Here is a 22,830-nt window from a genome sequence, read left to right on the forward strand (position 1 = left end):
TTCAGTCAACCTCAATTAATGCTATGGAACCTAAGCTTGATGCAAATTAGGGAGATCCAAGGAAATTCGCTCTAGACCCTTTGGAGGAATTAGCCTTAAATATCACTCAAACATTCAAACTTCACCCTCATTCACATTGCTCTCATCTTGGGACATGCTAACAAATCACCTCAAGGAGGCGCCTAGTTCAAAAGGTTGGATCACAAGTACATCTCAACAATTTCGCTTCGGTACCTTTGGAAGGACAGGACCTAAAGAAGAATTTCGCTCTGGACCCTTTGGAAGGGTCAGGAGCAAATTTTGCTTTTTTGCACAAATTCTTCACTTTTCCTCATCTCACTTGGTTGCAACTCACTTCCAAAGGCATGGATAGATCATTTTTCATTCACTCAAGGCGTGGAATCAAGGATTTTAACCCATGCTAGAAGCAGGAGAGGTTTTTAGAGAAATTCACTCTGGACCCTTTGGAAGGGTCAGGAGCGAAATTCATATTTTAGGCTCAATTTCCTCATAAAACTTCAAGTTTTCATGCTCAATCTTCATGTTCTTTGCTCCTTGAAGGGTAAAGGAGTAGAATTGGTATCAAACAAGGCTCTAGACATAATGCAAAGACTCTCCCAAACTCAATCAAGGCATAACCCCAAGACTAGAGCAAGGTCTGACCTAGAGAAGGCTTTCAAAAAGACCCTGACCTGGACCATCTACTGACCAAATTGAACCTAAGCAGATCATCCCATCCTAATGAGCCCTCTAACGACCTTTCAATGCAAAGACTAATAGCGAAGAACCTAGAAGACTAAGCCAGGAAGACTAACCCTAGAAAGCAAAAAGCAGGGGTCCCCATTTGCAACGAGGCGATGTGTGAATACATCATAACAAATAGAAAGAAAGTGTGTGTGTCTAAGACAAAAAGAGAGAGAGTGCACACATGCATGTGTGTGAGAGTGAGTGAGTGTGTGTGAGAGTGAGTGAGTGTGTGTGTGTGTGTGTGTGGGGGGGGGGGGGAGAGAGAGAGAGAGAGAGAGAGAGAGAAAGAGAGAACCTGAATTATCATTTCCCGAGCTAGTTGCAAAGTCTTCAGCTGAAACTTTTGAAGTGGTTTCTGAAGGATGTGTACTTCTAGTGCGAAAGCTCCCATCCTGATTGTCTCCATCTATTATCAACTTCATGCGTGCTCTAATCAGGTCCATTGAAGGTCCTACAACAGTGATATGGCCCATTTTTCGCTGCTTTCTCATTTCTGCATGATCCTAGGTATGAATTTCATGAATATATAAACATAATAAACATAAAACATGTAGCGTGAGGAATCCAACAGATCTAGGAAATGGAAAAGAAGGATAAGATTCAAAACCAAAAAAAGCATCTTATAATTTCTAACGTACCAGGTTTCTCATACCAATGAACACTTGCACCAGCAACTGATACTGCTCTTTTCATAAGTTGATGGGCTTTGATGAAGCCTTTCTCTCCCTTGAAAATGGCAACAGTTAGTATCCATGCAACTCTGTTTGTCCTTCACTAGTCTTGCATATCTCTTCACTAAAGCAAACATCTAATTAATAATTGAGCTACACCAGTAAAAATATTTAGGGTTATATTCAAGGATATCTGGCACTAACTTGTCTCTAATTAAACTGCATTTACCATCATTTTAGCGCTCAAACCACACAAGTATTACTTTTACTTCTAAGTATTAATTTTTTCAGCAGAAAGCTTCTTAGTGAAGGATGTTAGTTTGAACTAAAAAATAGAAAAACCAATTTGTTTATTTTTCAAAGAGGATGAAACCAATGAAAAGGCAAAGCCCCAGATAATAGTTTACTCTGAAATAACAAAAGAATGCTTCAATGCATTTTACTTGTCACAATCCAAGTCCTTGCCTAGCTATCAATTAAAATGTATAATAAAACAAGGGCAACAAAATCTTTGATAGATGCATTAAAGTTTGATGGCTTGTGCTTCACCTATTCCAACATAAGTTTTGGCACGTAAAAGCACAATATAAATTCCCATGTAGATCTTAGTATTGTCATTATTGCACATACCATAAGAAGACAAATGAGTAAGGAGTGCCATAACTTTCCTATGGTAGGAGGTACTTAACATTATTAAGTAAATTTTGACAATGTCATGGACTGCCACAACAAACCCTTTCAACTCCTTAATGTGTGACTTGTCTTCAGTTGCTCAACAGTCTCCATTTCCTGTTTGCTCTCAAATCATATGCAAGTCAGGCCCACACACTTTAACCATGTACTGTAGTTAGCATATTTCGACTTAGTTAGCTTTAACTAATCTGGTTATCCTCAACACGTATGTTAATGCTTTATTGATATTCCCTCATGGAAGTTAAGAGAAAAATAATTTCTCGGTAGGTGCTGATGGTTGTAATCATTTGACAACCATCAAAGAGGTTTATAGAGATATCTCGTAAGACAGCAAAGGGGCCACATGTTGGTATTAATCCCTGAACTAATATTTTGTATAAGAGCATACATGAAATGAATAAAAGCAGTTGTTGATATTATTCTACAGCTTGTAAAACTAGGAAAGGGAGCGATTGACGGTGGTTTATTGAAGGCCTCATAACCATATTAAAGAAAAAAATTTAAATGGTGCCATCCTCATCCTATGCAAAAACGTATAATAGGGCAATGGATATAGAAAGCAAAGATAAAGTGTCCTCTCGAACCAATAAACAGGATGAAGATGATAGTTTGGACAAGAGTAGTGACAATGAATTGAGAATGGTAGAAGCACTAAGGGAGATGCTTTGATTGACGAAGGAATTGAAAGCAGTGAAAAAAAATCAATAAAGAAGACAAAGAGCTCTAGTGAATTGATTGCACAAGTGAAGGTCATATCAAAACTAATTATATCAAGAAATTGCTTTGTGACATTTATCAAGATTTTGGTCATTCAATAAAAAATTTCCCAAACAATCCAAAGAGTAGGAGCATACAAGTGTTCTTTACACAAAAAGAGCAATCAACTCCACCTAGCACACCACCAACCAACAAAACAACAACATTGCATCCCTAAGCAGCTATCAAAATCAAAGAGGCAATAACAATAGATTCAATAATAATAGTGGGGGAGATAGAAGTTGTATATAATATGATTCCAAGGGATTCTCTACCAGACAATGTCAGCAATGGGCAGAGTGAGGACATCTCACAAGAGACTACCAAAACAACCATAACAAATTGGGCGTATTATGCAGAGTGTGTAGACCAAGAGATCATGAGGACACCAAATGTCCAAAGCAACAGGCCAACATCAATATGATTGATGTGGAAAGACATAATGAAATATTGGTTGTTACTCAAGCCCAAGCCATGAAGGCAACGTGTAGACGGCAAATATGTCAGTTAAATAATACTTTCTTATGTTTTAATAAATGGCAATGTAACGTTCCCATAGGAATTAGTTGGTAGTTGCCGACAGTTGGTATCTCAACCAACTGTCGGATGGTATATATATGTCATGTTGTATTGGGAACGGGATCACTGTTGTTGTATCCATTACATGTTGGAATAAAAGTTGTATCTTTCTGCCATAATTGTCTCTGAATTATATATGTTGTTACTGTTCATAAACCTGTTACTTTCTGTTTACTTTTGGTAGTCTGAGAACCCACACCGTAGGGAGTAAACATTTTGGCGACATTGCTGATACAAACTCGGAGATCAATATGGCAGCAAGCAGTAGGCACGCATAATGGGCAGACCATTCCAACAGCAATTACTGGTAACCGAAAGTGACACTCAAGAAGAAGTGATGCAGGTGGAAGTACAAGAGGACCAGTTGACGGAAGACTTGGTAGACCTATGGGAGGTTTCGATCCCCTGGTACGTGCAGAGAGAAGCTCGGGAGAGAGCGGTCCCCAAAGGCACGATGCATGGGGAACTCACAGTGAACACTGTTGTCTTTGATTTTCTAGGAAGTCTTCCAAGGTTGCTAGCACAGAATTAAGTGAGCTGCAAGACCGATGGGAAGAAAGCAACCGTGAACAACGTCGGCAGCAAATATTGCAACGATACAAAGAACAGAACCATAGGGAAGAAGAGGAGAGGGATAAGAGCAGACGTCGTACCCCTGGCAATTAATGCCCCTATGACCAAACAAAGACTAACAACGTACTAGAAACATGCAAGAGGTAGGGGAGGGATCACTACAAAGATCTCTCCATGTAAGAGAACAAAGTGAGCGGAAACGGTGGTTACGAGAACTTACTGAAGGCTCGGAGAGTCCAAAAAGAAGAAGTAGGAGTCAGAGTGTGAGTCAAAGTCGTAGTCGGGAGAGGCAAAGACCGTGTACATAGAACCAGTTGGTAGAGGTTGCTAGGAACCTACCACTTCCAAACATAGCGGAGGAAGATCTCACCAACCAGGTTGCACACTCAACATCGAGTGAAGAGTTCGGAATCAAGTCCGAGAGCAATTCGTTCGTACAGTCGACAAAGGAGAAGAGTGGAACCTCCAGACTAAGGTTGCCGAAATTTTGGAAAACAATCTACAGAGAATTGAAAATTTATCCCTTACAGAAGAACCGCCAAGAATAGGGGGGCCTGAGCCAAAGACCTCGAGGAGGAGGGAGTCCAAAAACAAGGACGCAGACGGTGGACAAGTAGAGGGCTCGCACGTGGCCGAGAGTGCAAGTGGAGCACCAAAACGTGGAGAGCAAGACAATCCAATCTAGTCTTGGGCACATGGTACGCTTCCATTCGGAAAGATAGTGACTCTCCCGACAAGTCCAGAAGTGGAGAGGCAGAAACTCCCAAAATTCACGGGAGATGGATCGAAAGATCTTGTAAGGCATTGCAAAACCTATGAAACCATATGGTTGTCGACGGGACAAGATGACAAGCACTATTGGCTGGTTCACAGACTTGAAGGCGGAGCAAACAAGTTCGTGGGAAAACTTGAAAAAGGCCTTCCAAGAAGATTTCAAACTCCTGAGGGATGACAATGAAATCGTAGCAGAAATATATAATACCAAACAAGGGAAGAATGAAACCATATGAGCTTATAATCATAGGCTCAAGGAACTGCTAAACAAAATGGAAAACCAGTCGGCAAACGGATTGAAGAAACGATGGTTTGTCGAAGGATTGGTCCCCTCTCTCACGAAGAAGCGTCGGCAGGATGTACCCCAATCAGAGAGTGTGGAGAGTGAAGCCGGCAATGAAGACACAATGGAAGATCATCATCCGGGGGGGAGAGCACGAAGGATACCTTCAAGGTGGTAATGGTTGTTGCAGAAGAGGATGGGGTGGAGGTAGTCGGGGAGATATTGTCCGCTGAAGGAGTAGGGGAAACTCGAGCTTCCCAATTAGCAGTTGCCACACCATCGCCTGAGATAGTGGCGACTCGTGACATTTCTACATCTCCAACACCAGTCGGAGAAATTGGGAATATGACACCATCAGCAGAACCAAGGGCTCAAGCGAGTCATGACATTCCTACGCCAATCGAAGAAATAGGAAATTTGACACCGTCAACAAAACTAAGGGTCCAAGTGGTCATACCAAAACCTGTACGAGTGATAGTGGATGTCAAAGCATCGCTGTCACCACCAAAATGGCACCACGAGCAGGGGTGACACTTGCACACTTCAACCCTAGGAATGACACAGAAGGCCAGGAGGAGACCGTCGACTCATGGCTACAAACATTGGGTATTCCCTTATAGAACCCACCTAACGAGTCATCGCCATCTAGCGGAAGGAAACTCCCTATGGCAAAGCAAGGGAACGGCAAGTAGAGAAAGAGCCACTATGTGGCAAGCCTACAAGAGGAGAGGAATCTTCTCCTCACGAAGCAGAGGAGCTTGTACTTTGCTTGGGTAAACCCAACCCAAACGATATCCTCGACATTGTGCAACATTGTGTCTCCCAGTTGGAAGAGATGGCGAAGTTCTTGAGCAACATGGAACACATCGCGAGGTGTATTGACATTGGCCAGGGCCCTCAAATTGCCCATGTAGCAAAGAGGCTCCTATCATTTATGAAGGAAGGGTATGAAGCAAAAAATTTCAGATGTTTCACGGCAAAGGGGTGGCCAAAGACAGAAACGCAAGACATGGTGGATGCATGGATTTCCACGCAGCTAATGGTAGAGGACCAGCTTGGCCTTTTTCGATCATTGAGAAGGATGGAGATTGTCTTCCACGATCTGGTTCTGAAACACCAGATGTTGGCAGTGATTCGTGTGGAATCAGTGACTGCGCAGCGGGACCAGGCGGTACGAGAGGCAAAGACCATGTAGAAGACTTTGGCAGATCATATTCAAAAGGCCCAAGAACAATTGGCTCAAGAGCACTCACGAGTCACATCTCTGGAAGAAATTGTAGCCAAGCACATCCAGGAGTTGAACAAGAAGGAAAAGTTGAGGGTAGCACTGGAGGAGAGGGTGGCACACTTAGAGGCAGGCATGGCGAGTAAGGATGAGCAGTTCAAGGGAAAAGATCAAGAGCTAGAGAAGGCACGCAACAAGCTCATGGAGGCCACATCTATGGTTAAGACCGCATGGGAAAGAGAGTTGGCGGCCAACAAGTGTCTCCAGCCCCTGTAGCAGCAACCGGACAGCCCTAAGTCTTCTATTCTGCCAAGGACGCCCTCTCATCCTTCTTGTTAATTTTGTGGATCAGAATTAAAATTTATCTTCTTCTATGTATTATCTATCACTGAATTGTTGTATAAATCTGATTGTCTACTTTTATGTTGCAGGAGAGGAGGAGCATTTTTATTTCAATGTACATTCTCACACATTTCATTTGGTATATGTAGTGGGCTGGGTACGGTCAAGCAATGCCTTGACCGGCCATGTCTTTTGGACATGGCCGATCAAGACATCACTTGATCGTGCCCCCTCACGATAATAAATGTTTGAATAAGAGACTTCATTTATCTCTTATTCAATCATTTATCTTACCAAGGCTATCATGCATTAACACTCCCTCTTCGCTAGGTAAGATAAATGTAAAAGGTATTGGGAGCAATATTCATAAATCGTATGATGCTTATCTTGGGACCATAGTTTCAAGATGTAAATTGCCTCTGTCGACGATTTTATTCACAAACTCTTGAGTGGATTGCCTCTGTCGGCGATTCTATCCATAAGCTCTTGTGTGGATTGCCTTAGTCGGCGATTCTATCCACAAGCTCTTGTGTGGATTGCCTCAATCGGCGATTCTATCCATGAGCTCTCACGTGGATTGCCTCAGTTGGCGATTCTATCCATGAGCTCTTACGTGGATTGCCTCAGTCGGCAATTCTATCCATGAGCTCTTGTGTGGATTGCCTCAGTTGGCGATTCTATCCACAAGCTCTTACGTGGATTGCCTCAGTCGGCGATTCTATCCATAAGCTCTTATGTGGATTGCCTCAGTCGGCGATTCTATCCACAAGCTCTTGTGTGGATTGCCTCAATCGGCGATTCTATCCATGAGCTCTTACGTGGATTGCCTCGGTGATTCTATCCATGAGCTCTTGTGTGGATTGCCTCAATCGGCGATTCTATCCACAAGCTCTTACGCGGATTGCCTCAGTCGGCGATTCTATCTACAAGCACTTATGTGGATTGCCTCAGTCAGCGATTCTATCCATAAGCTCTTATGTGGATTGCCTCAATCGGCGATTCTATCCATGAGCTCTTATGTGGATTGCCTCAGACGGCGATTCTATCCACAAGCTTTTACGTGGATTGCCTCAGACGGTGATTCTATCCACAATCTTGAGTTATTGTAAAATCGTCACCTTCCAATAACCTCAAAAATACAAGTGGAAATCATTTGGAAGTCGTCACTTCCTTATGATTTACACAGGGCCCATAAAATAATTATTAGTATTAATAATAATAATCAATATTTACAATTTTTACCTTAGAAGTGTTCAATCTTGATTAGTAAGCTCCCTCTCAATCACAAGGTATCTTGAGTTTCTTCTAGAGAACATATTTTTCTGAACATACGTCTGAATTTCTAACTTCAGCAAGAGACGCTTGTAGTTTAAGTTTGAGAGGACAAGTTCTTGCGATGTGGCCATATTTGAGACTTTCAAGGAGATATCAATCTGATCTTAATCAGATCTTCCTTCGGGCGGTTCGGCTTTATAGAAGGAAACCTGGCTCTGATACCATGTTAATTTTGTGGATCAGAATTAAAATTTATCTTCTTCTATGTATTATCTATCACTGAATTGTTGTATAAATCTGATTGTCGTCTTTTATGTTGCAGGAGAGGAGGAGCATTTTTATTTCAATGTACATTCTCACACATTTTATTTGGTATATGTAGTGGGCTGGGTACGGTCAAGCGATGCCTTGACCGGCCATGTCTTTTGGACATGGCCAATCAAGACATCACTTGATCGTGCCCCCTCACGATAATAAATGTTTGAATGAGAGACTTCATTTATCTCTCATTCAATCATTTATCTTACCGAGGCTATCATGCATTAACACTTCTCAATAATGGTCTATAGTAGATTAGCTCCCATTTTGTCTTAGTCTTCTAGAAGACGACTTCTTTTTGGGGGGGGCTGATGTAGATGGCAAATATGTCAGTTAAATAATACTATGTTTTAATAGAAGGCAATGTAAAGTTCCTGTAGGAATTAGTTGGTAGTTGTCGACGGTTGGTATCTCAGCCAACTGTCAAATGGTATATATATGTCATGTTGTATCAGGAACGGGATCACTATTGTTGTATCCATTACATGTTGGAATAAAAGTTACATCTTTCTACCATAACTCTATGAATTATATATGTTGTTACTGTTCATATACCTGTTACTTTTGGCAGTCTAAGAACCCACACCGTAGGGAGTAAACACGATGTACCTTCGTGAAGCCAGCGATAACAAAGGAACATCAATGCTCCAATGAACAAACAAGTACTTCCACGAGGAGGCCAGAAATAGATAAAAATAATGCATCACAAGTACTACAAACTACTATACTAGTCAAGATGGAAAATTTCTTACTAAGCATCCAAAAACTTAGAACTGCAATTGCCACCATGGCAATAGATCGCAGTACAAGAGAAGGAAGAATTGTCCAAGAAGAGAATGAAGATTTAGTAATACAACCTCTAGAGCATGATCATCAAGTAGTAGATCTTATGTTGTTGACATTTAACTTGGCAAAGAAATGAGTAATAATCCATAGAGAGATACTCAAGAAGAATCTTATGATTACAATCATCAATGGAGGATCAGGAATAAACATGCTTCCTAAAGATACCTAAAAGAGTATGAGTAAAGCAATTATTTGGTCACCAATTTTTAACTAATGGGTGCAAATCAATAGGGAATCAAGGTACAAGTAGTTTTAATGGCCCAAAAGGTATCAATCAAAACCCAATCATTTTTATTAAATTTTGTAATCATTTATTTGTATAAGAAAGAATACGATGCACTATTGGGTCAAGTGTGGCTAATAGAAGACAAAGCCAACCACAAGTTACAATTGAAAAAATACACTCCATTGAAAAAATAAAGGTGAGAAATATATAACCAAAGGAAACCAACGATGAGTGAGAAAGTAGTCTCATCTAATTCATTAGATTTGAACTTAGGAGAAGCATGGTTAGAGAAAGAAGACAGCCCTATGGAATAGAATGTTGGAGGATTCCTAGACTTGCAGCCTGTAATGTCCCCTTTCTAGCACATGTTGTATGATGTTGTCATTAGCCTATTTCTCCTTGGTCCTGTAGGCTAACTAGGACATTTAAGGGATCTTGTGGATATTTGGCCAAGACAGTTTCAGTTGCAAGTGATTCTGAGGTGTTTTGATGTGTTTTTGGGATACTTACTATTTATAGTAAGTCAGTTGGGCTAGGTCTCTATCATCAATGACAGTATCATGTCGATGGTAAATGTTCAGCATCGACCGGAGAATTTAATATCATTGATATGATTTATTTGTGCACTGACAAAGTTAGGTTCTTATGTAAAATATAAATATTTAACTTTAATAATACAGGGACTGTAGTTAAATATTAAAATATTAAAAGGTTCTCTTATTTAATAATACATTGGAGACTTCAAATGCAAACGGGAGTAATGTTATTTATCCCGCATTGGTGATTTTAGTGAGTGAGCTCTTATGTGGGCATTATAAAAGACTTCTAAGAGTTCATTTTCAGATATGCTTGGTTTATTATTTTCTCTTGGAAAATTTGGGAGCTTCCAGCTTTCAGTTTCATGCCCTAGGACAAAAACCCTTGGGTTCTTTGGATTGGACAAAAACCCAATTCCATCTAATGGCAGATTTATTTCGGAATTCACATTGTCCTTCAGTTTGGTTGGTTCGTTATCAGCATATGCATATAGCCCAAGAGGTTTGATTTGAAGCATTGAAGGAGTGGTGGCTTTGAACACATCTATTGCTGGGCCATATTAATTACTTTGCTGGGCCGTATTTCTTTCTTTGCTGGGCTGTAACACTTCTTTGTTGGGCCGTATTTCTTTCTTTGCCGAGCTGTAAAGCTTCTTTGTTGAGCCGTATTTCTCCTTTGCTGGGCATGTTACCTTGGCTGGCTGTTTTATCTGAATTTGAGACCGTATCACCTTGCTTGGGGCTGATCTTACTGCAGGACGATCCTTGTTTTCTGTGTTTAATTACAGTTACATTGGCTGGGCTGGAGGCTGGAGATAGAGACTGCTGAGGGTTACGTGGTGTCTTGGAGCTGTTACCAGCAGTTAATGACAATCCTTGAAGTATTATTTAACAAATTCATTGGCTTTCACTATGAAAAATGCACCTATTTTAGTCTCAGCAAATTAGCATTTGATTTTTATAAGGAATCACAATAATTCTAGTGGAATCATAGATTCCTGTTTGTATAAAAAATTACAACCTTTTTTGGTACAAGTTGTGGATCAATTTGACAATTTTTCTAGATCTGCAATGCGCTAGGGCATGCCTAGCGGAAAGCAAAACAAAATGTGGAGTCTTTTCCTTCGTTTTTTGACTTTTTTTTTTAAATGTAGACAGCTTGGGTTTCATCTGAAATTTCAAAAATTTAGTTGCAAGTTTTTGATAATTTTTTACAAAACCATGGGGTTGTTTACTACCTAGGGTTTTCAACATAAAAAGTTGAAAATTTTCAATGGTGTTCTTTCATAGAAGCTAATGTTTCTTTATTTTCCATAAATTTGGATTACAAGAAGGATGGCTTCATCACCCAACATCATGTTGGAATGCAATCAGTGCATCACTGGAAAGAATTATAACACTTGCAAATGGCAAATGCTCACGATCTTCCAATACAAGTACCTAGACAAGATTGTCCTATATACAAAAACTCGACCAAGAATTGTGGGTAAAGACCAAGACAAGTTTGATGAGCATAAGCGAGAAGCCACTATGCTCATCAAGTTATTAGTAATAGATGAAATGCTTCCAAAGGTTCCATCAAGCACAACCTTTGCACAGATTTGCAAGCACCTACAAAATCTGGATGAGAAGTTAGATAAAGGCAAGGCTTTCTTCCTAAAGAATATGGTGTTCTCAATCATGATGGACAAGAAGCAAAGATCTGAGACTCACGTAGACTCGGCAAGTCATGAGTCAAGTGACCCTTGATGCATCCCAGGGACCTAGACTCGGACTCTACCGAGTCTAGGCAAGACTCGCCAAGTCCGAGCAAGTCCTATAGGACAAACTCAACCAAAAAAACAGATGCCAAAAGTGAAAAAAAACATAAGTGTTTTAACTTGTTTTTCTTTTTTGTTTACATTTGCTCTACAACCCTAAAAGCAACTTCATTTCATTTTGTTGGCAAAATAGGAGAAAAGACAGATGTGAGGGAAAAAAAGAGTTTATCATAGGGCAGGAACAAAGACGTAGAGCAAAAATCCATCATCAAATCGCATTCAAGAAGCTTCATACTCACATTTGGTGCATCGAGAGGTGTCCACCAAAGATTGGAAGTTGTTTTAATTTGATTTCAAACTTGATCTATGAGGTAAGCTTCATTTTTTTTGGTTTTTTGTTGTTTTTTAACCAAAAATTGCATTGTTTATTAATAATTCAATTCATTTAAATCAAAGAAAGAACAAACCCTACATTACTTTTTTGGAACAAAGTTACAAACCCTACATTTTGTTTTGGACCAATCAATAAACCCTACATATTTTTGTATTAATTTGTTTAATAATTATACATGTTTAAAAATTTACTGTGTGGAAATGAATGATTCTGAGTCTGATTTTCCTTCCAATGTAGGTTAATTTGCTTCTCCCTTGGCTGAAAATTCACCTTGCTTAGGTCTGCTCTTGAAATTCACTTTGTAGGGTGATGACGGTTGGTGAAATTCAGACCAATGTGGCTGGGAACTTGACTCTCCGTAGGTCTGGTTTAAAATGTTGAATGAGGTCTGCAGAAATCGCACTTAGGGCTGCTGATATTCACTCCAAATCAAACCCTAAAAAGTGGTGGAAAATGCCTCCCAATTCGCACCAAATCAGGTTTTACAAACTCGCCTTAATGCCTGATGAAAATTCACCTTGACTAGTGAAGGAAGTTGTTCTAAAATCTGATAAAATTTGTCTAAATGATTTCTGCTCCTGATGCTCGCTTTGCTCTTAATCAACTACGAATTGAATTGCAAATGATGCTTTTGGAATGAAATCCTATTGTCCTCTTATAGCATTCCACAAGATAGAATTTGCACCCACCTTATTAGGCTGACCTTCCTTTTAATTGTTTGAAATTCAATTCATTATAATCTGATTTGGGTCGGCTATGATTGATAATCGTTGCTTTGCTCTTTAAATTTTTAAATTTCCTCCTCAAAGTGGCCGACTTGAGCAATCATCTTCTTAGGCAGGTTTGAAGGGGCATTAAGGACAAAGGATGAGCACATTTGGGATCTCCTTAAGGACAATGCAAGTCACTATTTGAAGGTTGTCATGGACTAATGCAGGTCGGCTGGCTCAAGCTATGAATTTCAAGTTGCATCAACGAATTTTGGAAGGTTTTAATTCCACTTCCATTGGTCGGCCATCTTGAACAATCACCCCTTGCCTAATATTGTTGTGACCATTTCACACATCACCCCGTCACAAATGGGGACCCCCTCTTTTGTTTTAAGTTTTAGGGTTTGTTAGGTTAGATTGGTAGGAGCGATCCTTTGGAGTGAATAAGTTTGAGTTAATCTCACATCCAGCATTTTGAAAGTCAATGATTCATATCTTTTTGCTTGCTTTAATAGTGTTGTGACCATTTCACACATCGCCCCATCAGAATGGGGACCCCCTCTTTTTCTTAGGGTTTTGCTTTCCCTTAGTTAGTTTTTCTCTCTGCTTGCTTGGTTTTGAGTGAGTGAGTGGTTGCCTGGGCTGGCTAGATTATGGCTAATCTCTGAAAGCTCGTTTTAGGGTTTCTTCCAAGCTGAGTCTGGCCTCGTTTTTGGAGGTCGTTAGTTATCTGCCTGGAACCTTAAGTTTGCCTTAATAAAGTATTTCCTTTCAGGAGAATTAGGATGGTGAGACTGAAGAGCAGGGTGAATAGGTCTAAGGTCGGGATAGGTCTAATTTGATGGTTATCTTGTTAGAGTCATGTTTTCTTCCAGGTCTGAGTCGATTGAGCAGAGTCAGTGATCAGAAGGAGATCGAAGTGGTGATTTCAGAAATTGATGAGCAAATGCACCTGATGATGATTGAAGGAGTTTTGGAAGAATATGACCAAGATTGTTGACTTTTGAGGCATAACTGAGAAAGTTGATACATTTTTGCCTTGAAGGAGAGTTTTTAGGCTTTGAAATGATGAAAGCCAGTCTAGGAGGAGATTTTCGCTCCTAACCCTTCCAAAGGGTCCAGAGCGAAATCTCCCTTTCATGCCTTCCTTTGGCCCTGAAAACCCAGTTCGACCTTACCTAGACCAAATTGGATGGAGATTTGTCTTGATTGTGAAGCAAGGGAGTTGATTTGATCAAGTTTGATGGAGAATGGAGTGAACCAAGCTAAGAAACTAGCCAGGAATATGATTTTCACTCCTGACCCTTCCAAAGGGTCCAGAGCGAAAATCCTTGTTGCTTTCATTTTCTTCTCAGTTTTGGCTAAGTTTTGTTTTCTAAGGCATGTTTGAGGATGAATTGATATGTTTTTGCCTGGAGATGGAATTGATTGATATTCAAGAACAAGATTTTAGGCCTAAAGGAGAATTTCACTCCTAACCCTTCCAAAGGGTCCAGAGCGAAATTCATCATACACCTTGTTTGTTGCCTTGAATGGGCTAGAAGCCTTGTTCCTAATGTTGGAAAATGATTCAATCTTGCCTCTTGAAGTGGTTTGAAGCTTGAAAAATGAGCAATCTAGCCTGGAATGAGATTTTCGCTCCTGACCCTTCCAAAGGGTCCAGAGCGAAAATCTTTTTAAAGCTCATTTCCTTCTGAGTTTGGGTAAGTTTTGATTTGCAGGGTATCTTGGAAGGAAGGTTAGACATCCTTGTTGCCTTTGAAGGTTTGAAAGCATATAAAAATGAAGGATTTTGGACCAAAAAGGAAATTTCGCTCCTGACCCTTCCAAAGGGTCCAGAGCGAAATTCCAAAAGCTCTTATTTTTGCAATGAAGAAGGTTAAGTTTTTGATTTGTTATGAAGTGGATGGAAGTGAATCAACTTGTCTTTGCCTCTTGAGGTCGTTTTGAAAGGGAGAAATGAAGAATCTAGCCCAAGTAAAGATTTTCGCTCCTGACCCTTCCAAAGGGTCTAGAGCGAAAATCTCTCTAAGAGACATTTCTTGCCTTATTTGGCCAAAACTTGATGTCCAAGGCATGATGAGATGAAGAATGAACATGATCTAGCCTTTGGCGATGTTTAGAAGTTGTGAAAATGAAGGATTCTAGCCAGGAAAGGAAATTTCGCTCCTGACCCTTCCAGAGGGTCCAGGGCGAAATTCCTTATAAATCTACCTTTTGACCTTTCTTGGACATGAAACCTTATTCCTAGGGTAATGAAGGATGAAATCCTACCTTGCAAAGAAGTTTCAAGTTTACAAATGATGATTTTGAGTCAAAAATGAAAATTTCGCTCCTGACCCTTCCAAAGGGTCCAGAGCGAATTTTCTCAAAACTTCTTTTGATATCAAGTTTTTGCTAGATCAAGTGTGGGATAAGGCAAAATCAAGAGGAAGTTGCCCTTAAGACTGACTCTAAGTTGCTAGAGACCATGAAAGATGAAGGAATTGAGCCTAGAAGTGATTTTCACTCCTGACCCTTCCAAAGGGTCCAGAGCGAAAATCCTTAAAAACATCTTTTCTTCCAAATTTTGAGCAAAACCAAGCTTGGACAAGGGTGTGAGAAGGCATTTGGATTGCCTTATAGTGGATTTTGGTTGCCAAGAATGCAAATTTTAAAGCCTAATGAAAATTTCGCTCCTGACCCTTCCAAAGGGTCCAGAGCGAAATTTCTAAGATTCACCTTTTTCCTTGCAATTCAAGACAAGATTTTGGTTTTTATACCCCGGAGAGGAGTGAGACAAGATGTTCTATGCCTTGGAGGTGATTTGAAGTTGAAAGGATGGCAAAATAGCCCTAAAACAAGATTTTCGCTCCTGACCCTTCCAAAGGGTCCAGAGCGAAAATCCTAAAACCTACTTATTCCTTTCAAATTTATGCTAAGACAAGACTAGACTAAGGTAAAAAAAAATGCCCTTGAGACTACCTTTGAGTTGATGTTTGTTTCCAAGAGTGATGATTTTAGGCCAAAGGAGGAAATTCGCTCCTGACCCTTCCAAAGGGTCCACAGCGAAAATCCTAAAAACTTCTATCTTGCCTTGCAAAAACAAATCAAACTTGGATTGGGTGAAAGAAGAGAAGTATTTCCTAGCCTTGTGAGGTGGACTGAAGTTGGAATGATGAAAAATGAGCTACAAGCAAAGAAATTCGCTCCTGACCCTTCCAAAGGGTCCAGAGCGAAAAACACTAAAGATACCTTTTCCTTCAAGATTTGAGTAAAACTAGGCCTGGATTACAGTGAAAGAAGTTATTTAGAATGCCTTGGAGAGATTTGGACCTTCAAAAAATGTGAATTTTGAGCTCAAGAGAGAATTTCGCTCCTGACCCTTCCAAAGGGTCCAGAGCGAAATTCTAGATAAGTCCTATCCCTGGCTAGGCTGTTGAGCAAAATTGACCTTTTTCGCCTTGTGAAGATCAAACCAATGCTAGTAAGTTGAGAAGTGGGTTCAAACTGAGCGAATTTTGATGAATTGAAGTGAGGGAGATTGGAAAATTGGCCTGACAGGTGAATTTCACTCCTGACCCTTCCAAAGGGTCCAGAGCGAAATTCCTAAAAAGCAGTGTTTCCTTCAAAATCTTGTTGAGCCAACTCAGTGGTTGAGGTGAATAGACCCTGGAGATTGCCTTGGAGAAGGTTAATGATCAAGCAAAGATGAATTTTGACCTAAAAAGAGAAAATCGCTCCTGACCCTTCCAAAGGGTCCAGGGCGAAATCCTCAAAAACACCTATTTTTCATCTTTGTTAGATTGAGTCAAGGGCAAGTTGCAAAATTGTGAACACAAGGACATGGGAGATTGCAAATGTAGGTTGTGAAGATTTTGATTCATGAAGTGAACAAGCCTAGATGAGGGGTTCAAATAAGCCTTGAAAAGATTTAGACCTACATCACTTTGGATATTTTAATGCCTAAGGAATGAAGATTCATCAAGCCTTAATCAAGCTTTAACATTCCTAAGCTAGCCCATAATTTTTCACTAAATTAGCCTATTACAAGACATTTGGGAGGCTGAAACAAGTTCGCATGAATTAAGGCATTTATAATTTAATTAATTAATTTCTAAGCCTTAAAATAAATGAAAAATCCACCTTTGAAGCTTTGGAATTAATTTTAAAAATAAAAAAATTATGCTTGAGCGCTCAATACTCATTATTTTGCCTTTGCAAGCAAGTCGGCCATCCTTTAAGAGGGGTTTTATTTCATTTTAATCCCTATTTGCCAAGTCGGCCTCAAGGAGAATCAAGGTGAGCGCCCTATATAAGGGAGGTGTATTGTGACAAATTCAAATCATTCATTCATTGTTCTCATGCGAACTTGAAGAGCAGATTTAAAGGAGCGAATTCTAGCTAAGTTGGAGGCGAATTTCTTGCTAGTTGGAGGTTAATTTCCAGAATTTGCCAAGTATTTGAAGGCTAGTAGAAGGCGAAACTCTTTTGAAGGCTGATTGAAGCATAATTCATCCAAAGGAAGACCAGAAATTCAGATCAAACATCCTTGCCCAGCAAATTCCTCATCTTCCTTCTTTCATTTTTCAAGGTTGATAGCTAAAATTCAAGGAAGAGGTATGAAGAATCAGATTTTTGAAGTTTTTATTCAAGATTTAGTTTGATTTTCCATAGTAATCATTTTGAAAATCTAAGTCTTGTACAATTTGATTTTAATTTAATTTGAAAATTCATAATTCTTAGATTTATCATTATTTTCAAATTAATATTTAGTTATTTCCTTGAAAGGTCTCAAATCTTCTATAATGAAGACATTATGCTCAAACCCTAACTTTAAGCTTTTCTGTAGGTATCAAATGACGACCCCCAAGGCTGGAGGATCTACTACTCGACAGGCTCTCATCAAGGAGGATCAAAGGAATGACGAATTGGAGACCAGGATCGTGTCCAAGTGGAGCAATATCGGAGACACCAACCTAGGAAACTTCAATGTGAAGAAGTTTCGGGAAGCGCCCTATATCGGCAAGCCGTCACCTGTTGCAAAGAAGATAATTGAGAGTGGCATCATCAAAGCTACAGGTTTCCCTCCCGCAGTCAAGTGTCATGAGTTGATGATTGAGTGTGCCCGGCACTATGATTCACACTCGAGGACGATCGTAGCCGAGGATGGTACTATCTTAGCCTATCTTTCGGAGGAAGCTATAAGTGAAATTTTTCATCTCCCAGAACATAGAGACATGATCTACAAAAGTCTAGAAGGAGCTAGGTCTATCTACGAGGATGATCTTGATTCCTGCTTGAACTTCATTAACAAGAATTGGCTACTCAAGAGCAGACCTCACCTGAACAAGATTCTCAATACACCGCACAGAACCGACTTCCAAGAAGAATTCAAGGATTTGATAACCTTGCTCAATCGGGTCACGGGTGCCTCTTAAGCTTTCTTCTTTGACAAATGGAAGTTCTTCTTCATACAACTGATTGTCCAAGGAAAGGGAATGCTCAATTGGGCTAGAATCATTAGCAACAGCTTGGACGTGCAGTTGAGAAGACTAAGGCCTACCAAGTCATTTCACATGAGTTCATATGTTGTATATGCCTTGATCAGAGGTTTTGAGTATGCAGGACTACCTCACAGAGGAGTTGTTGGAAGAGGACCCGGAGAAATAAGAGTTTGTGATTCTTATGTTCAACTGCATCATCCACCAAGAAGTGACTACAGGCTAGTCAATGACACCTTCACGATGAATATTACCAGGATATTGCAAGGTGGGATTCACAATCGACTGTCTCTGGATGCACAAGAGCTCGTGAAGAAGCATGGTGCATGGTTCATTCAGTTTCCAAAATTCACATACATCAGAGTTCATGGGTGTCCTTCACCGCCCTACATGTTGCCAAGATATCCTACAGACAGGATAGTACTACTTGAGGTGACTAGACAGTTGGCAGCTTATGCGAAGGCATCAAGACACAAGCATGGAAATGGGATTCCCGTACCCATCATACTAGGGAACTCAATTGAAGTGTGTCCTAATACTCAGGTCGTGGAAGATGCGGAGAAAGAATTGTCTCTATACTCATTCACATCCTTTGCCTCGAGAGAGAATTTTGATCCTCATGGTCATATAGAAGAAACAGTCGGGAAGAGGTACAAGCATGAGTTTTAGGTGGAGGACTTTTGGATGAATGTCCAAGATGATATAGAGGTCAAAAGAAAGATGCATTCCAGGTTACCCTTGGATCTCATCAGGAAATGCAAAATTTATAGAGTAGCCGATCAAGCCTAGGATAGTGGTAGATACCTCCAGTCATCCTATGAGAAGGAAGATAAAGAAATGAAGATAGATTGGAATGAGCCCGAGGTTTTAGACCTAAGAGCTTTGATGGCTCCCGTTTTATCTTGCACTCGCAGATGGGTGGATGTACAGCATCAAAAGTTGAAGGAGCAGAATGTATCTATGACATTCACCTTGGAAGCAAGACCAGAAGAAGGAGAGGCAAGTGTGAGTGAGAATACTTCTCATTCCAAAGGCTCAAAGAGGAAAGGAGGACCTGAGAAGAGAGAACCTTCCAAGAAGAAGCAGAAAATAATTCCTGATCGCCCACCAAGCACATCTTCTAGGCATGAAAAGGAAGCAAGTCAAGGAGAAGATCAGAGGCAGATAGTGTATGAAAATGATGAGTCTATGGAATCCATGGTACAAAATGATAAACAAGGAAAAGGACAGACACCTCAGCATTCATCAAGTCAATCTCCACAAGTTGGTGCTAATGAGCAACAAGAAGAAAAGAATGATGATGAAGCAACATCTCCTTTTTGGGAAGATAGACCTCTATCTAAAGAAATACAAGTGAGGGAAACAAGATCTGCCATTCCGGATTGGCTGAAAGAGAGGCTGACAAGGGTAGTTGTGGTTGAAGAGGAAGAACACGTATTTGAATTGGAAAGCCTTATAGGAAATTCTCATGAAGTAATAGAGAAGAAGAAGGCCACAAAGATGTCAAAGGTAATTAGAGATGAGACAGGATCCAGAAAAGTGCAAATAGCTACACCAGTGGTGGACAAATATGAGGATGAGATTCTAGCAGAAGAATATGATCTAGAAACATTTGATCTTGGTCCACTTACCACCGAGCAGGCTATGGAAGAAGCAACCAATTCACTGAAAACACTCAAAGACAAACTCAAAGAGGAAGTGGAAAAGAATAAGAAGCTTGAAAAGGAGGTCAATCCTTGGAGGAATTATTTTAACCATCTTAACCAGCCTTTGAGACGACAGGATCCAGCAATATCTCCTTTACATGCACTTCCTCTTGAATCAATAAGTGAGGCAGAAAGAGTGAAGAGCCTAGTTCAACTCATGAGTTCTTGGATTGATGAATCTCACAAGGTAGCCGTTGAATTTGCAACAAGAATGATGAAGACAGTTCATCGAGCTATCCAAGTCCTTGAGATTATCCATAATCTAATGATAATTGTGGCTGCATTCACTCACACTAGAGATGTTATCATCCCGGTCTTACAAGTAATAAGAGAAACGCCAAGAAGGATTCTAGCGCAAGAAAATATAATAGATGGAGGAACCCATAGCCTCCTGCAGTGGTCAGCTCTACTCCAGATGGAGGAAGTTCTTTTTGAAGACGTCAACACCAGATGCAGCCGAGTTGAAGGCACCATCCATCCAGTTCAAGACAAGGTGCTTGAGGTGTTGTGTACCATCCTTGACAGGCGGATTGAGATCGAGACAGATGTGGACATCCAAGAGTTGGAGGACAGAATCAAGGTCATCTTTTGCAAGGAAGAAAACATCGTCACAGAAAGGCAACGAGATCAAATGTATGCTACTATGTTCCTGATTGAGAAGACCAAAGAACTTGAGCCTGGGTGGGAGACGACTCTTCTCACTGCTTTTGATCAAGTCCTTCACTTGGAAGAACGAATGAAGAATCTTCCTGAGATTCCCATTGCTAAGATTGAGGGAATTGTGTCCAGATTCATTGAATATGCTAGAAAAGAACATAGGAAAGGGAACAAAGTTCTAGATGAAAATTTGTTATAAAATGATGTGGCAGCTTAATTCCTATTGGTCTATGTCTCCTCGTTATTTGTGCCAATTTTTATTGGCTATGGATTAATAATGCTTATCTAAATAGGGACTTTTTTGTAACAAACCCTAATTAGGGTTTAGGTGTCAAAATCTCAGCCATTGATCTTCTTTTGATCCAGGTCGTTCATTGTATTTGAGGATGCTATATAAGCCCTCACTCATTTCATTTTGAAGAGTTAGACAGAGAGAAAGAAAAATTAGAAAGTTGGAGAGAAATAAGTGTAATTTTGTTAGTAGCAAATTTGAGTAGTGAAGAGAGAAAGTTGAACAATTGTTGTTTATTTGGCTATGAGATCAATGAAATATTGAAGTTACGGTGTTTTGTTGCAATCCTTGTAGCTATCTTCATGGTTGTTTATCTTCTTGAATCACTCTTAGTAGAAATAGCATTTAGATTTTAAGTTTGAAGGACGAATGTTGTGCCCGATCTTTGATAAGACTCACATTCCAAACCACTAGCTTCTTACTGATTGTAAGAACACCTTGTGTGGTCAACTAGAAACATTGAAATTGATTAAGAGTTCAATTATCATTGGAAGTATTGGTACGTATCTCCCTAATAGTATCTATCTCCTTGGTGATTCGAAAATCGTTAAATACCCTTAGAAGATCGCACCAATTCCAGTGGAGTTGTAATCCGTTGGCGATACTAAAATTGGTAGAATCTTATCAAGACCAGTTTTCATTATGTCATTCTTAGGATTAGTTTAAGTATCTCTTCCTCGAAACCCTTATCTTTTGATCTTTTTTTTGAAAATCTATTAGTATTAGGAAAATCCTGTTTCCTCATTTGGAAAGATAGTAGCACGGACAAGCTTTCTTTGAAAGTACGTAAGGCCCCTTGAAGAAACAGCAAACACAACGACCACTAGTGCTTATCCGCAAGTAGAGATCCTACAAAGAAGAACCTTGAAGTCCTTCCGATTGATCCTTTTTGCGATATCTTCAGCATTCGGAGACTTTACTCAAGAGAGGATAAGATACCTCTGGGTATTTTATTCTGTGTTTGGTCGTGTACAAAATACACATCAACAAATAGCAATGAGATGCAAATTTAGCTAAGGCAAGTTGATTTTAGATGTCAAACATTCTAAGAAGACGGAGCTGAAGTTGAAATTATCATGAGAGGCCTGTAGCGAATGGATCAAGACAGCAAGAATTGCCATTTTGAGAAGACTTGCTTTGCCCCCTACAATCAGCGACTTAAGGCTTGAATCAGCGAACTAAGGTTTTTGCCTTGCATTATTTTGAATGAGGTCATTGTTTTTGACAAGTACGTTGCTAAGAGGCTCAAGCAATATCAAGTGTAGAAGGAGATCAATCACTTCTGATGGAGGATCAAGTCCACGGACTAAAGCATTTTGATCATTTCCTTTGATTGCCTGGATCAGAGACTTAAGACATTTTCATCATTTCCTTTGATTGCCTAGATCATCAACTTAAGATGTTTCATTTCCTTTGCTAGTCTAGATGAATGAACTAAGGGATTCTATTCCCAATCAAGCTTCAAAGGTACGAATTAGGGATTTCGAATTTCATTTCCTTTGAGGGTCCAAATATGCGACTTAAGGATGAGCGATTTCCATTGCCCCCTCAAAAGAGGAACTTATGAGATCAAGCAAATTCCTTTGCCCCCCTAAAAGTGTGACTTAAGAGATTGATCACTTCCTTTGCTATGTTAAAAGTACGACTTAAGGGTTGAGTGATTGCAATTGACACCTCAAACGAGCGACTTAAGGGTTGAGTGATTTCCATTGACCACAAAATGTGCGGCTTAATGAAAAATTGTTTTACAAAGGAAACACGTTAGAATTCACACCACCTTGAATGGGCCCCAAAATATTGAAGGAAGAATATTTTATTTAAATCTGAATTTGTGATCACAAGTCGGCCTTTTGTTTTAAATTGCAAATCATTAAAAGGAAATCACAAGTCAACCTTGTGATGAGGTATCACACCCTTTCAACAACTATAAAGTTGTATTGATCATTGCATTTGATCAACACAAAATCGATATTACAAATACTCT

The 22,830-nt window shown here is 39.9% G+C and overlaps 1 protein-coding gene across 1 annotated transcript in view; it reads right to left on the reverse strand.

Annotated features, from left to right (window-relative positions):
* The window catches only part of LOC131060514 (phosphoribosylaminoimidazole carboxylase, chloroplastic), a 180,877-nt gene that overhangs the window by 55,932 nt on the left and 102,115 nt on the right, over positions 1–22,830 (reverse strand). Inside the window, exons 10-11 of the mRNA XM_057993756.2 lie at positions 1,386–1,473; positions 1,043–1,240 (exon numbers count right to left, since the gene is read on the reverse strand). Of these exons, the coding sequence (XP_057849739.2) occupies positions 1,043–1,240; positions 1,386–1,473 (286 nt within the window). The remainder of the gene's footprint in view (positions 1–1,042; positions 1,241–1,385; positions 1,474–22,830) is intronic.

This window comes from Cryptomeria japonica, chromosome 2 (genome assembly GCF_030272615.1).
Source record: "Cryptomeria japonica chromosome 2, Sugi_1.0, whole genome shotgun sequence".
Taxonomy (NCBI): Eukaryota; Viridiplantae; Streptophyta; class Pinopsida; order Cupressales; family Cupressaceae; genus Cryptomeria; species Cryptomeria japonica.